Source organism: Sprattus sprattus, assembly GCF_963457725.1.
Source record: "Sprattus sprattus genome assembly, chromosome: 12".
Lineage (NCBI taxonomy): Eukaryota > Metazoa > Chordata > Actinopteri > Clupeiformes > Clupeidae > Sprattus > Sprattus sprattus.
In genome coordinates, this window is record NC_137910.1 from 13,988,045 (window position 1) to 14,001,715 (window position 13,671).

Here is a 13,671-nt window from a genome sequence, read left to right on the forward strand (position 1 = left end):
ATAATAGCCCAAGTGACAAATGTTGCGGTGCTCGCAGCCGAGAGAGGGTGACCGAGGGAGTGAGAGAAAGCAAGTGATAGAGAGTGCCACATTCATCCATGGATTCAGAATCACACAATCACCTTGGCAGTGTGCTGCAAACGTTCAATTCCACAGTCTAGTGACTTGAGGCCCGATGTGAAAATTGAGTGGCAGCATTTAAAGCTATTTTAGATCTCTCCTTGCTATATGTGTTTGTCTCCATTTATCCGCAAACACCTACAGCTACACCAAATGTGTTCTCAGTACAGGAAAAAGAGACAAAAGACAATATATTAAGCCACGGTAAAGAAACAAGGGATCTAGATATCATTAACTACAAATAAAAGGCTCTTAATCATAAATAAATAAGAGAACTCCATACATGTAATTCCAGCAATTAAATAAGAGAGCCGACTTATTTGTATCACTCTAAGTGAGTTTTGTCCTTGAAGGTATTTTCACTACATGATATTCTACATGTGTTGCAACTGTCAAAATTAATTAAAAACAATTAAATCACACAATTTGTAAATACATTTTTAACAGATTTGTTCTTTAATTAGTAAATTGAAGTAATCACATCTTTATTGAATTCCTTTCCCACATTAAATGTAAACGTTTGCTACACAGCCATTAACCTTTAGCACAGGTAATACAAAATATGAGAACAAAACGCTAATCATCGTCTACAGAATCTACATACACACGCGCTTATTCGCCACAGACCCATCAAGTTCAGATTTTAAACCGAGATACACGTTTCAATACTTTAGATTGGCACAAAATTAAACACAGGCATATTTGGAATAAAGTTTATTCCAGACAGATAAAGATCAATATATTTTGTGTGGTAGTAAATGTGTTTAATGGATATATCGTAAAGAAATAAGCCTGTGTGGAATTAAGAAATAAGTGATCTAAATTTTCCTTGCTCCACAAAGTTTAGGTAGAAGTACGTTTCTGTACTGAAACAAAATCAATGTGCTTTTACCAATTGCATTCGTACAACGTTATTTACACTGAAGTGAAAAGATACTAAGTGAATAGTCGGTGTGTTTAATCTGTGTATTTTTTTTTTTACTAAAAACTTGCTGAGTTTACCTTTGTCGGAATGCTGTGTTTCTCTTCTCCACCAGTAGAAGGCGCACATGGTTAACCGTAAACGCTTCGCCTCCAAAGATCCTCAAAACAACTTTTGATTGTGTGAAACATCTTGTGTTACCTTTGAAATGTTTCATCAAGAATCCCCTATCATATTACTCACAACTACGTGGCCACATAAATTAGGTATGGTGTAAAATTATAATGCGCAGTGCGTTTGGTAATACTTTTTTTTCCCAAAGTGGTGACAAACTAATGATGATTCTGCTAAAACACCATGTTCATGAAATTAGTTGACATATTTAAACTAAAACGACCCTTTACGCCTAAAGGAAAAAGATAGGCTACCTTTTTGAAAAACAATTTAAATGTGATGTAAGAAAACACTGTAAGGGTAGCAAACAACTCAGTTTCTAAAATGACCATATCACTTTTCCAAATTGTTGCCTAATGAGGTACACTTCAACAATCGTAGCAGCTCTTTTGAAATTTCATCTCTGCTTCTCAGTATGGGACGTTATGTCAGTAAAAAGTAACATTAAACGAGTTTACATTTGAATGCTTATTTTATAAACTGCAAAGAAAAATTTGAATTAAATGTACAAGTTAATAAATTAATTTAAGAATAAGTTGTTTGTGTGTATTAAGGTAGGATATCTTATATTTTTAACCAATTTCGTACTGGCCGTTTCAATCAGTACTGCGCTACAAAATACGTTTCAGAAGTCTCTATGTACAGTTACTTTTAAATCACTCTTCTGCTGGTTGTCAAGACAAGCAGGTTATTATTTCTTCGCTTACCGGTAATGTTTTTAAAATGTCCAGAAATGCTCATTTTGGTAACACAAGGTTGAATTCAGGGCTGCCTGGCCTCATGCGCTTTTCAACAAGTTTCCCGCAGATTGCTGCGGGGGTTGTTAAGACTGACCTCCGTTTGACTTTTGAACCACTTCGCCAGTTGCTTTCAATGGGAACGCTCAAAGGAAAAGGAAAATTAAGAGGAGCAACAAATATTAGGACATAATGGGTATTTCGACAAAAGTAGTTAGTTCCACAGAGCAAATTTGCAAACGTTAGTCTGAAAGGTAATCTGCATACACGCCGACAGCAGTACGTTCATAAAGTTGATAATCTAACCTGTATTTGCTGTTTAAGTGTTTATACATTTTGTAGAATTGTCAAATGGTCATATAATCTTAGATCACAATGAAAACACACATTTAGATCACGGGGCCTATGCCTTAAATGTGTTAAATAGTGCAGCCTAATGCTACATTAATTTGCTAAAATATTTTCACACAACCATTGTTAGCTGAAGATTTGCATACATACTTCTAGTCTCATTAAGAGTAATACTTCCAGACAATGGATCATAGTTTAACAGCAAACGTATGTTTTACTATAAAGTACACTCCACTGCCAACTGATTTAATAATAGTATTGAGGATTACAAGTCCTCCAGAGGCTTATTCTGCCGAGATTAAGGAGTTTATTCTTTGATGCATGCTAAAATGTGTTGACTCTTAGTTTAAGGCAACCTAAGGAGTGAAAGTTCTCGCCTGCATTGTGGTTTAGGGCGTCCTTTTATATATGCTAATTGAAGCAACTTAATTACTTTATAATGCCATTCTGGTTCTGTGACAGCAGTTAAGTGTTGACATAATGCGGCTTTCATGCCATTTTAAGATGAAGCCTTATAGTGTGGCTTTTCATGGGCAACGTGATGCAAACCGACAATAGTTGCTCCATCTTACATTTTTGAATTCTACATCCTTTAAAATTAACGCGGAAATTTAAACGAATAATACCATTATTACTAAGCGTCAAAATATTCAATCACACAGAGGATTTTCATATATTTTAAATGCAGTTTGCATTGGATCTTCTTAGACAGTAGTAATCCAAAACCAACCGAGTATGTTTTCAAAGAAAAACACTTACCCATCAATTTAAAGTTTTCAGCGCATAGGCCTACGCAGTGTACAAGTATAACCAACTACGCGAACTCGTTAAATAAAACGTTTCCTTTATTCTTGGGTTTAGGTCCCCTAGAGTTTCACTATCGGACTTTGTATCCGTCGACCGAGTTGCACCATGCGTCCTATCCTGCGCTTTGCTGCGCGCTTTGGGAATTAAATAGTCATTTCATGCCTGTAAATTTGACCGAAGATCCCAGTGCTCCACATCCACGGGAACTGCTGGCTGTGACAGAGGCTTGCATTATCTGATATGACACTGTTGCAGCCACAAAACGCTTCTGATCGATGACAGATGCTTCTTAGGCAAACTTCATACACCTTGTCACCTTGTCATTTGAATACAAATAACACGTTCCGCACTTCGACATAAAGGGAGAGAACAGTCCTGCTTAAAGCTGACTTAGATGCTTGATTAAACATAATATGATGAATTTCCAAAGACAAGGGATAAGCGTAAAAGTGAACGTTCAAATGTAACTTTATTCTTAGGCTTTTTAAAAACACAGAGAACTTAGGCAAAAATCTTCATCGTTATCAGAATTATACACAGTGCTTAAATGACAACCTAACTTTAGTGTAAGAAGACCTAAATAAGCAAGTGCATTACATCGTATACCGTGGGATTTGCTGATGCTGAAGATTATTATTTATCATGCAGGTTTTCTTAAAGATAGCATCGGATTTCACGAAACCGTATTTGGCAACTTTTGTCACCTTATGAGATAACACTACTTCCACATGAATGAATGAACAGCATATATGAATCCTTCTATGCACCCATTCCATCCCATATAACACAGGAGTACAAGAGGTCTACATTATAATCTATTCTTAAGTAAGTGAAGTCGAGGTCCATTCTAAAATATGATGAAATACAAAATTAAAAACAAAACCTTATAAGTGTGGTGTGTGTGTGTGTGTGTGTGTGTGTGTGTGTGTGTGTATATGTGTGTGTAGGAGAGAGAGAGAGAGAGAGAGAGAGAGAGAGAGAGACAGAGGGAGAGAGAGAGAGAGAGTGAGAGACAGAGACAGCGAAAGAGACAGAAAGAGAGACAGAGAAGGACAGAGTAAAAGTATGTCATAAGTATGAATTTACAGAATGTATAAAGAACCCTTTTCTGTTTCTTGATGATAATTTCTTTCTCGACCCCCCTTCATATTTGGCCTTACAGCGATTGATCACTTCATAATTGATCATTTCTAAAACCAATGGAAAGCTTGCCTCAGAACAGAGCCCTTTCATTGGCTATTCCCCCTAAACCCTAAACCTTACAGTCACATGGGTCAGTCCATTTTCATCTGATGGGGGTGTTTTCAACCGCGTGTAGTACACCTTATTCCTCTTAAGTATGCAATGCGATTTAAATAGTTTGCTTACTCCGGACATATAAAGCGTGTTTTTTGATCATTATACTATAATTGCATTATTAAAGACTTATGTAAAATAACAAATGAAATGTACCTGACTCTTCGTGGTAACATCCAAACGCACGAAACTATCCATAAATGAATTCCATATATTCTGGAGTCAAATAATATAGCTGCGGAATTTTCTCCAGCTGCAAGTTGTGGTTTTGACAATCAGGTAGGCTACACATAAAGCATTTCTGGGAACAGTCGCAAGTCCAGTGAGTACATGAGATGCCGCCAGCTCAGCATGCATCTACGAAGGGTGAAAATGTTATGTCGGCAGTGCTCTCTGAAGTCCTGGATGATGGTATATTTTAAATGAATTACGTTTATGATGGTGCTGCACTTATCTCACAACAACAGTTCTCATTACATACTGTATGGTTCCGGGGCGCATGATGATAGTTAAATTACTTTCATATAAATCCGTAAGGTAGTCTTCGGGAGAGCATTCTGTAAAATATATCAGGATCTATTGTGCAGCACAACATGATAAAACAAAACGACTGCACCCCCAAAGGTAAAACATTAAAATGCGGCTGGATCCAGAGCGGTGTGTGTTGATGGTATCCCACAGAATGAATTCAAAACTCGCATACAAGGCAGCGCTTTCAAATGTTCTACTACGTATCTCACCCCCTTCTCTGGAAGAGACTTGCTCTAGCCCACTGCATTGTGTAAGACGCGACCTGTTATGGCCACCACTACTTCCGGGTTTCGGCAGTCCCGTCTAGATTCAGTCCTCTGCTGCCTTCAACATACACTCATTGTACACAAACGGGCGAGCAAGCTCGCAGCATCGATCGTGGCTCCTTTAAGAAAAACTAAGCCAGAATTATCACCCCACCTCCTCTTGATCTCATTTAGAGGCTATTGCATACAAAATCAACTCAGGAGCTGAGAGTGATCAAAGAAACGCGAGAGATTCATTTTTGTGTGCATTTGTGTATTAACATTAGGTGTGCTAACCAGTCGAAGCGCGCGGAGGATCATCATTCATTCAGTACTTTGACAAGCTCGCCTTTGATTGACAACCGGAGTGGCAGAAAGCCATGAGACTCTAGTTTTGTTTGAGGGCTGTTTTCTTACTGGTTTGGAGAAGATTTGTGCGCACCCCGTTGCTGTCCTGGGGAAAGCAGAGGACGTGTTTGCTTGGCTTTGGCTGAACTTGAGCTGAAGGACTTGACTTCATCGCTCCCTTGAAAAGACATACGGATTTTTTGTTAAAAAGCCTCGCGTTTGGAATTTGCGTGTTTATTTCTTCTTCACCCTGGCCTCATAGGGGATATATTTGAAGTGAAAGGAAGACGAGGGAGAGAGGAGGGCGATGGCGCAGAGGGTACGTACTCCCAAAAGTTTCTGCGGCTCTGTGTGATAGAATGAAACGTGGCCGATGACAGAGGCACAGCCAAACTTTCTCTAGTTTGTCTGGTATGACTGCCAGCATTATGTTTTGGCGTCTTTGCCAGTACATTCACGCACCTAGATATTTGTCACAGCTTCAACTACTTAGAGATCTTAAAACTTTATCAACATTAGTTATTGCTAAGTTGTGCTACGTCTTATGGTTGAGTACAGACAGGGAGAGACAACACTAAATTATTTTCCCATTTTGAGCTGTGGACAGTTCTTCTAATTTTTGGACTACATTGGGCTTTAATGGTACTCTATGTGTCCATGAGTCCACAGTGTAGATCCCATGTCACCTTTGTGACATTTCCTTGATTCACGACATATTTAATCAGTAGTAGTTCAACCCACAATTGTATAGAATAATTAATTGATTGGCACTAATTATTCCACAGTTTGCACACGTCAGTAGCGCACATCTTAATAACAGTCCTTTAATTTAGGATTTCGTGTATGTAACTAGGAAAGCTTACTCATGCTTTGAGTTAACTTTGCATTTGTAAATAAAATTCTAACTATTCCAAAGTGAAGCTCATAGACTAATACAAGGCGCAGACCGTTTTGCATGTGAAGATGAGGGCACAGAAACACCATTCGGATAGTTTACACCTTTACAGCTTTAAGGTTCGGAAGTGCTAATTCCTTTTATTCTCACTTTCCCTGACATTAGCTTGTCACTTTCTGTTAACATCATGAATAATTGCAATTTTTTGGCATTAATTCGTTAAAGAAACAATGCTAAAGTGTTGTTATACGAGTTGTTCCAAAGCTCCATTTAATTCACTTACAATGAATGTATGCAGAGATATATTACTGTTGTCTACTATGTATTTACCCTTATGTATAAAGTACAATATTTGATTAGTTTTGTTTTTAATTATAGGTAATATAAATGCAGTTGCCATAAGTTGCAAGCAAAACACATTATGATAGCCATATCCTTGAATATTTAAACAATCCTCACAATCAAAGTGGTAAAAGAGGGATAATGATCCTTGGCCTGCACAGTTATACGATTATTACGTGTAACTAAAATGTAGTCGAACTGAGTTTACCCTGTGTTATAACACGTTTGTTTTAGAATTTTAATACAGAAAACTTTTCACAGTGTAACATCAAAAATATATTATTGAACAAATGAGTTGTGTTATATACTTAGCACAGCACATGAGATACAGCATTGCAGTTATACGTTTGAATATTGTATTTACACTAGAACACATAATGGAGCGAAGAGAAATAATTGGCCTACTTTTCCAACTTATAGCCATGTTTTGTGGTCATACTACCAGTAATGCATTCGGCCTACCACGGTTGTATTTTCCTGTAGCATGTTAGTATTTTCAGTGGGTAATTTCCCTGTGTTTGTTGTGTGCAGTACGAAGATTTACCCCACTATGGGATGGACGCAGTAGGATTGTCGACCGCGATGTATCAGGATCATCACGGCGCCAGAGCCATGCCGGCTGTCCACCTGAACCACGGTCCCCAGCTCCACTCGCACCAGTACCCGCACACAGCGCACAGCAACGCCATGCCGCCCAGTATGGGCTCCTCAGTCAACGATGCTCTTAAAAGAGATAAAGACTCCATTTACGGGTATGTTTTAAACTGTCAAGCACATATATCTTTCACTGAACTCGGTGCGTGTACAAACATGTATTGGTCATTGGCGAGAGATAAGAGACACGAGGCCGAGCGGAGAGGCTGTAAAATCGAGTATAATAGTATAGGTTTCCACGCAAGCTTAAGTTCAACCCTGACACCGTTATGTCAGCTCAGCGTTTTGGCTGTTGATTTTTGTGGTGGTGGTTGTTGTTGCAATTCCCGTATTCACTGAGTCTCTTTCCTGGCTTGGCCATCATGGGCATGTTGTTGATTTGTTTAAACTGTTACAGAATGAGTTGCAAGTGACCTGGATAACTGAAAATCGTTTTGAAAACAAAATGCTATTTTTGAAAGTCACTTTTTAACAATATTTCCCATGCGGAGTCATTGTTGAAAGATATGAGAGAATTAAAACCAGCATTCAAAAAGCTACTATATATTTGGCCGAGGAAGCGACAGTAAACCCGTACACTATATCATAGCCTGTATGGGTAAAGTATTTGTTAATACTGATGTAGGCTACCTACTCAATATGGATAGTATGATATTATCTGAACTTCCTAAATGTATTTTACAACAATATGCTCATGCATATGTCTGAGTTTACCTAAGTAGTGGAAAGTATTAATGGAATTGTTATTTTGACCAAATATTCGACAGATGGCAAGTTTGGCCTAAACCAGACAGTGTAGGCTACCGATAGTGGGTCGCTGTTGCCATCTTTTCTAAATATGTTGCACTGAGCTGCGATATATTTGCGAGACAACACAAAACATGATAATGACAAATGAAACAATGAATACTCGAAAATAAACAAAGTGTTGTTAAGGCTCATGAAAAAGTAATGGCGCAGTACGGTGCTAGGCGTGATAATGCATGCGCACTTAGAGAAACTCGACTGTATTTATAATGCATTTTCTGAGTTAATGCAGCTTATGTTTTTCCCAGTGGCTCGGGCCCGTATTGGGTATCTGTGAGGATACTATCATATGTTGTTTAATTAACCTTATCACAATTATGACCCTTACCTTTCCTTCCAGTGACATTTGCGTTTGTATGTTTTATTGCAGGCATCCCCTGTTCCCTCTCCTAGCACTGATTTTTGAGAAATGTGAATTAGCAACTTGCACACCTAGAGAGCCTGGGGTGGCAGGAGGCGACGTCTGCTCATCAGAGTCTTTCAATGAAGATATAGCAGTGTTTGCGAAACAGGTCAGAGTTTGCTGCTTACACTAAAGTTTGTCTTTTAGTTTTTTTGTGAAACACTAAAACTAATGACGTTGGCATTCAAACAAGTGCACAGTTTTCATTATTTTTAAAAGTCTGATTTTATTTGGCTTAATGGTAGGCTATCATATTCAGTTGTAGATGTAGTCCATGTGTTGTTGATAACGTAATCTAAGATTTGTATTTGTGATATTTTAGATCCGAGCAGAAAAACCGTTATTTTCATCGAATCCAGAGCTGGATAATCTGGTAAGCGCAAAATTCATTTGATTAACAAACAGACGTGTGGATGGTGAATTAGAACGAGGGACATTATTGTGTATTTTATCATGGTCGTAGGCTACTTACTAAAAGCCGTGTTCCAGTCCAGCAGTTTAAAGTAGCAATGTACAAAATAGTCTTTGTAGGCCTACGCCTACCTCCAATAGGATTGTTTGATTTCACGATAGCCTCGGTTGTCATCACAGATAACCGTCTTTGTTGTCGCCATTAGAGGGCTGTCACATGACTTTGAACTCATTTTTTTTTTTCAATGAAAAGTTTTTATGCAAATAGTTTCACTTCCAGGTCCCCCATTCACATGAGTTCTATCCATATTTATTTTAAATGTTAGACATAGCCTAGCCCTCAGCCCACAGGCCAAACATTTACTGTGATCTTAGGCACAGCTGATAGCGCTCTTTTGATGATACAATTCTTCACAAATTGCTGAAGCCTATTAAAATACATTTAAATACAATCCATAACCTGGAAGGTGATTATGAGCTTTCCATGAAATCCTCGCACATAAACCATTTCAGCGGTTGTCATTATTTTAGTCCTGAGATGCTTTTTTCACCATATTTGAGTACGCGCTTAACTTTTATTGTTATTTTAATTTTTCAGATGATACAAGCCATCCAAGTTTTACGATTTCATCTTTTGGAGCTGGAGAAGGTAATATTCCCTCACCGCCACTGGCTTCTTCTGTTCCTCAGACCTATGGGTTCTATTTGCATAAATGTATTTTTCCTGGTCTGTTGTAATTAGTGTCAGAATCAATCATGGCAGCCATTTCTCTTCCGAGTTTAATTACAATGCAAGCTGCTAAAACTGGAACAGATACCTTTTAGCAATAATCTCAATTTACTACCGCATTGCCTTTTATTTGGGCGTATGGACGGAGTAGTGGAAATATCATGCAAGCCGAATAAAGTCAAGAACATTGATTAGCCTACTGTAGTGGTCGCATTGTGAAGCTATATGGATCGGTCGGTATGATGTCAGCGAGATTTAATTTGCCATCCCACATGCATCCGCTTATGGTTTGCGTCTAGGAACAGTTTTAGTAATGCCCTGGATTTTACGTGTTATTTTAATAACACAGACTCACATGACTGACGCATGTGATCAGTGGCATAACTCTTATACTTCCACATGGACATTTACACTTGGCACTCAATGCCAATATTGTCATAATATCCATTATAGCTTCAATTGTTCACATTTATGGCCCTTGGTGGAGGGGTGGCCCAATGTCTCCTTTCCCTTGCACGCCTGAGACGATCTGACTCCCTGGAAAGTAGGTGGTAATGAAATAACTAGACGAAATTAAACAGTTTACCTTAAATGTCACTCAAGCAGGTCATCCCTCTAATGGCCACAACCCCGGGAGCAGATGAATTTAACACGGGTGTTGAATATGTTGTAGCCCGTGAGTCGTCTTGTCACTGTCAATTTTCTGCGATATCTCTATTTTGCGAGAAAATAAAGTTCTTCCAAATTCTGCATGCGTCTGGACACACAGGAGCATTGCAACATCGCTCCCTGCCATTTGAGGCGTTTTACCATGTCAAAGGGAGTTCTGGTTGCACTTGTCAATTCTCTGTGATGTCCCTTTGTGATTTCGTGTGTTCCCTTTTGTGTCTATAGGTACATGAACTCTGTGACAATTTCTGTCACCGGTACATCAGCTGCTTGAAGGGCAAGATGCCCATCGACTTGGTTATAGATGACAGAGAAGGAGGATCAAAATCAGACAGCGAAGAAATCACAAGATCATCGGGGCCCCTTGATCAGGTATGTGGCGGTTTTTTTTCTCTTCCTTTCTGTGGGGAAAAAAATGCAGGCTATTCAGCGTGTCTTCTGGGTCACTACTCTGCCGCGCTGTTATTTGCATACGATTAAGGCTGTTTTAGCCTCCATCGGAATGAAAATTTTTGAATAATGTAGCCATTATTGCTTCATTAAGGTTTGCTCCCGGAACCGACCTGAGGAGATTAGCTTGTGAAAGCATCGCCATAAACTTGACCTGTTTCATGTCGATTTTAATTTAGTCGTCTCCCTTTTCTTTCTCTCCTCTCTCCTTTTTAAATCGAGCCTGAGTGTTATCTACAGTGCTTATCTATTACCACGTAACCATATGCAGAGGTTGGAAATGAGTTGGGCGCATTCGGGGAGAGCGCTGGTGCGGCTTTAGAGTAGTTAGGTGCTTTGGATTTTCTGCTATTTTTCACGTTTCATTAGTTCTCTCATCAGTATTTTTCCTTAGACATGAGCGCCCATTGCTTCTCTCAGGCGTGTTGCTTTTTGAACGCATGGGTTGGTTGGTTGGAGTACTACTGTGTGCTGAAGCGCTGTGTTTTAATGTCTTGGATTTAGTTAGAGCATATGAAAATATTCTTCTACTCAATTGTATGCACCCAGTGCATTGGATTGTCCACTTTTGAGATAGTGGATGTTGGTGAAGTATACTATCAGATCAGAGGAACATGTCATGACAACTAAAGCATTTAGGAAAAAAATGATGTATTAAACAGACTTCTACTTTTTAAATTATCTGTATGTAAGAAATATGTGTCCTATGAGAGACATTGCATAAAGGAAAAAAAATGTAAGCGTTCGTATGGAGAAGGATTAGCAGATACACCAGCATAAAAAGTAATGAACCGATTAGGATAAATCATTTAAATCCATGAATTTCCATATGGCTGAGTGATCGACTGGAGCCTCGGCCGGCTGGAGTGCTCTGGTGCGTGCGTCGGTCTCAAGCTTCTGTTGTGGAGTGAAAACCCCAGCGAACAGTTCCATTCATGACCAAACAGGGACCGAAATGGAACGACCTCTGGCTGCCAGCTCGTTTGGTCTCTGCTGTAGGCTATTAATGGTTATGGTAATGAGCAGATCGCCACTGATACTTATACATTTAATCCAAAACTTGAATTAAATAACACGTTGCCATGCCCGCGCATAAGTGTTTCCTTGAACACGATTCTTTGGGGAAGCAATTGTCAAGAAGTTTTGAATTGACAAATTTGAGATAGGAGGGGAATTAAAGGGATATAAATAGACTTTGCGGAGACCCTTGGGTTTCTAGGTGTAAGATGTGAGCTGAGCAAATTATGTTGTGCTCCGGGGCAGGGATTTGGATATTTAATTGACTTTAAGATGATGACATGTCCTATTTTTGCCTAATGATGGTCTTCTATAGTACCTAAATATTGAGGCTAATGTCCTATATGTTTACAGTATGTCCCCACGCCTTTCAGTGCTTCAAAGTTGTCAAACTTTTCTTGCGTAAATGAAAAGAGGATATGTATATTCGGCACAATATTAGCACTACGCACGGCAAGGTTGTCTTAAATGCAGTGGGGTGGGCAGAATACAGTTGTATAACTTGAGATAACCAGATGCGTAGTACGCAGTCGCTACTCTCAGATTCATCGACGTTAATTGGGGCAGTAGTTGCACACCAGCTGAATATATGTATCTCTTCTTTTAGTGTGACTACAGTCTTCGGTTGTTAGTCGGTGACATCCTTAACGAATTTGCGTCCTGTGTGCATTATCTCGTTCCATATGTATTTTTAATATATGCCCTCGGGCATAAAGTTGAATTGGACTGGAAAAAATGGTCTTTGTGCAAATTTTCAACAATGTTAACAAGAGGGAGAAGGCAAGCTCATTTATTCATAAACCAATTTATTCCAGCAAGGATTCTGCAGCAGTAAAAAAAAAAAAAAACATCGCCAGAAAAAAATACACAGCATTTATTAAATTCTTTGGTTGAACTCTGCTCTATGTTTTCGTTCTCTGTGCGCCCAAGCATCGTATCAATAATGTCCCAGCTCCCCTCATCCGGGGTCTTTCTCTCTGATTGTTTTGCAATTCTGACGTTAGAAGCTGTGGAAAACCGAGTGCCTTCCACCCAGAAACCGAGCCTAGCGTTGCTGAGAGGTTAGAGTCAGAGCCGCTCACTTGTGAATGCAGCCCAGCTAGTTTGGAATCACGTTGTGTACTTCAGGCAGCGCAGATAATCGCAGGGCCCCCTCAGGTGCTGTGTGAGTGAAGGGACTGGTTAGCGAGACTGCTTAACCCTTTCCTTCCCGGTTTCACCTGCACGACTCACTCTCAAGCACTTCAGGCACACTGCGAAGAGAGCCATCCATCGGCTAAATCCAATTATCTTTAAAATTCCAGGAAAACAAGTTCTTTCTTTGTTATTTTATGACAAGGATTTACTATATGAAGAAAAACATCGGTGAAATCATGAGAACAAATGGACAATAAAATGCCATGAACATATTTTTGTAAAAGCTTAATTAAAAGTACCACTTGAAAAAAAGGCTATTTGCCACTTTGAAAACAACATATTAGTGAAACTTTATTGTCTTTTTCTTCTCTTGAGTGAAGTCATATGTTTTGGGATTGTCTCGACTTCGATTATTTCCTATTTGCTGTGGTGCTTGTGCTCACACTAAAGGACTAAGCACAGAGTCCCTGGCCACGTTTGCACAGTTGTCTTTAATTGCACAGTGAATGAGGAGTGGGTCTGCAATTTACTAATGAACTCAAAAGCTTGAAAACCCCCCCAGAGCTAGCTGCAGCAATAGGGCTGAGTATTTACTTCAGAACTCAAGAGCTCTTAAGTTTGTACC

The 13,671-nt window shown here is 39.2% G+C and overlaps 1 protein-coding gene across 1 annotated transcript in view; it reads left to right on the plus strand.

Annotated features, from left to right (window-relative positions):
- The first annotated feature begins 5,295 nt into the window (after window positions 1-5,295).
- Window positions 5,296-13,671, plus strand: part of meis1b (Meis homeobox 1 b) — a 71,041-nt gene continuing 62,665 nt past the window's right edge. Inside the window, exons 1-6 of the mRNA XM_080849306.1 lie at window positions 5,296-5,850; window positions 7,300-7,520; window positions 8,600-8,741; window positions 8,955-9,005; window positions 9,642-9,692; window positions 10,668-10,814. Of these exons, the coding sequence (XP_080705432.1) occupies window positions 5,839-5,850; window positions 7,300-7,520; window positions 8,600-8,741; window positions 8,955-9,005; window positions 9,642-9,692; window positions 10,668-10,814 (624 nt within the window). The 5' untranslated portion in view covers window positions 5,296-5,838. The remainder of the gene's footprint in view (window positions 5,851-7,299; window positions 7,521-8,599; window positions 8,742-8,954; window positions 9,006-9,641; window positions 9,693-10,667; window positions 10,815-13,671) is intronic.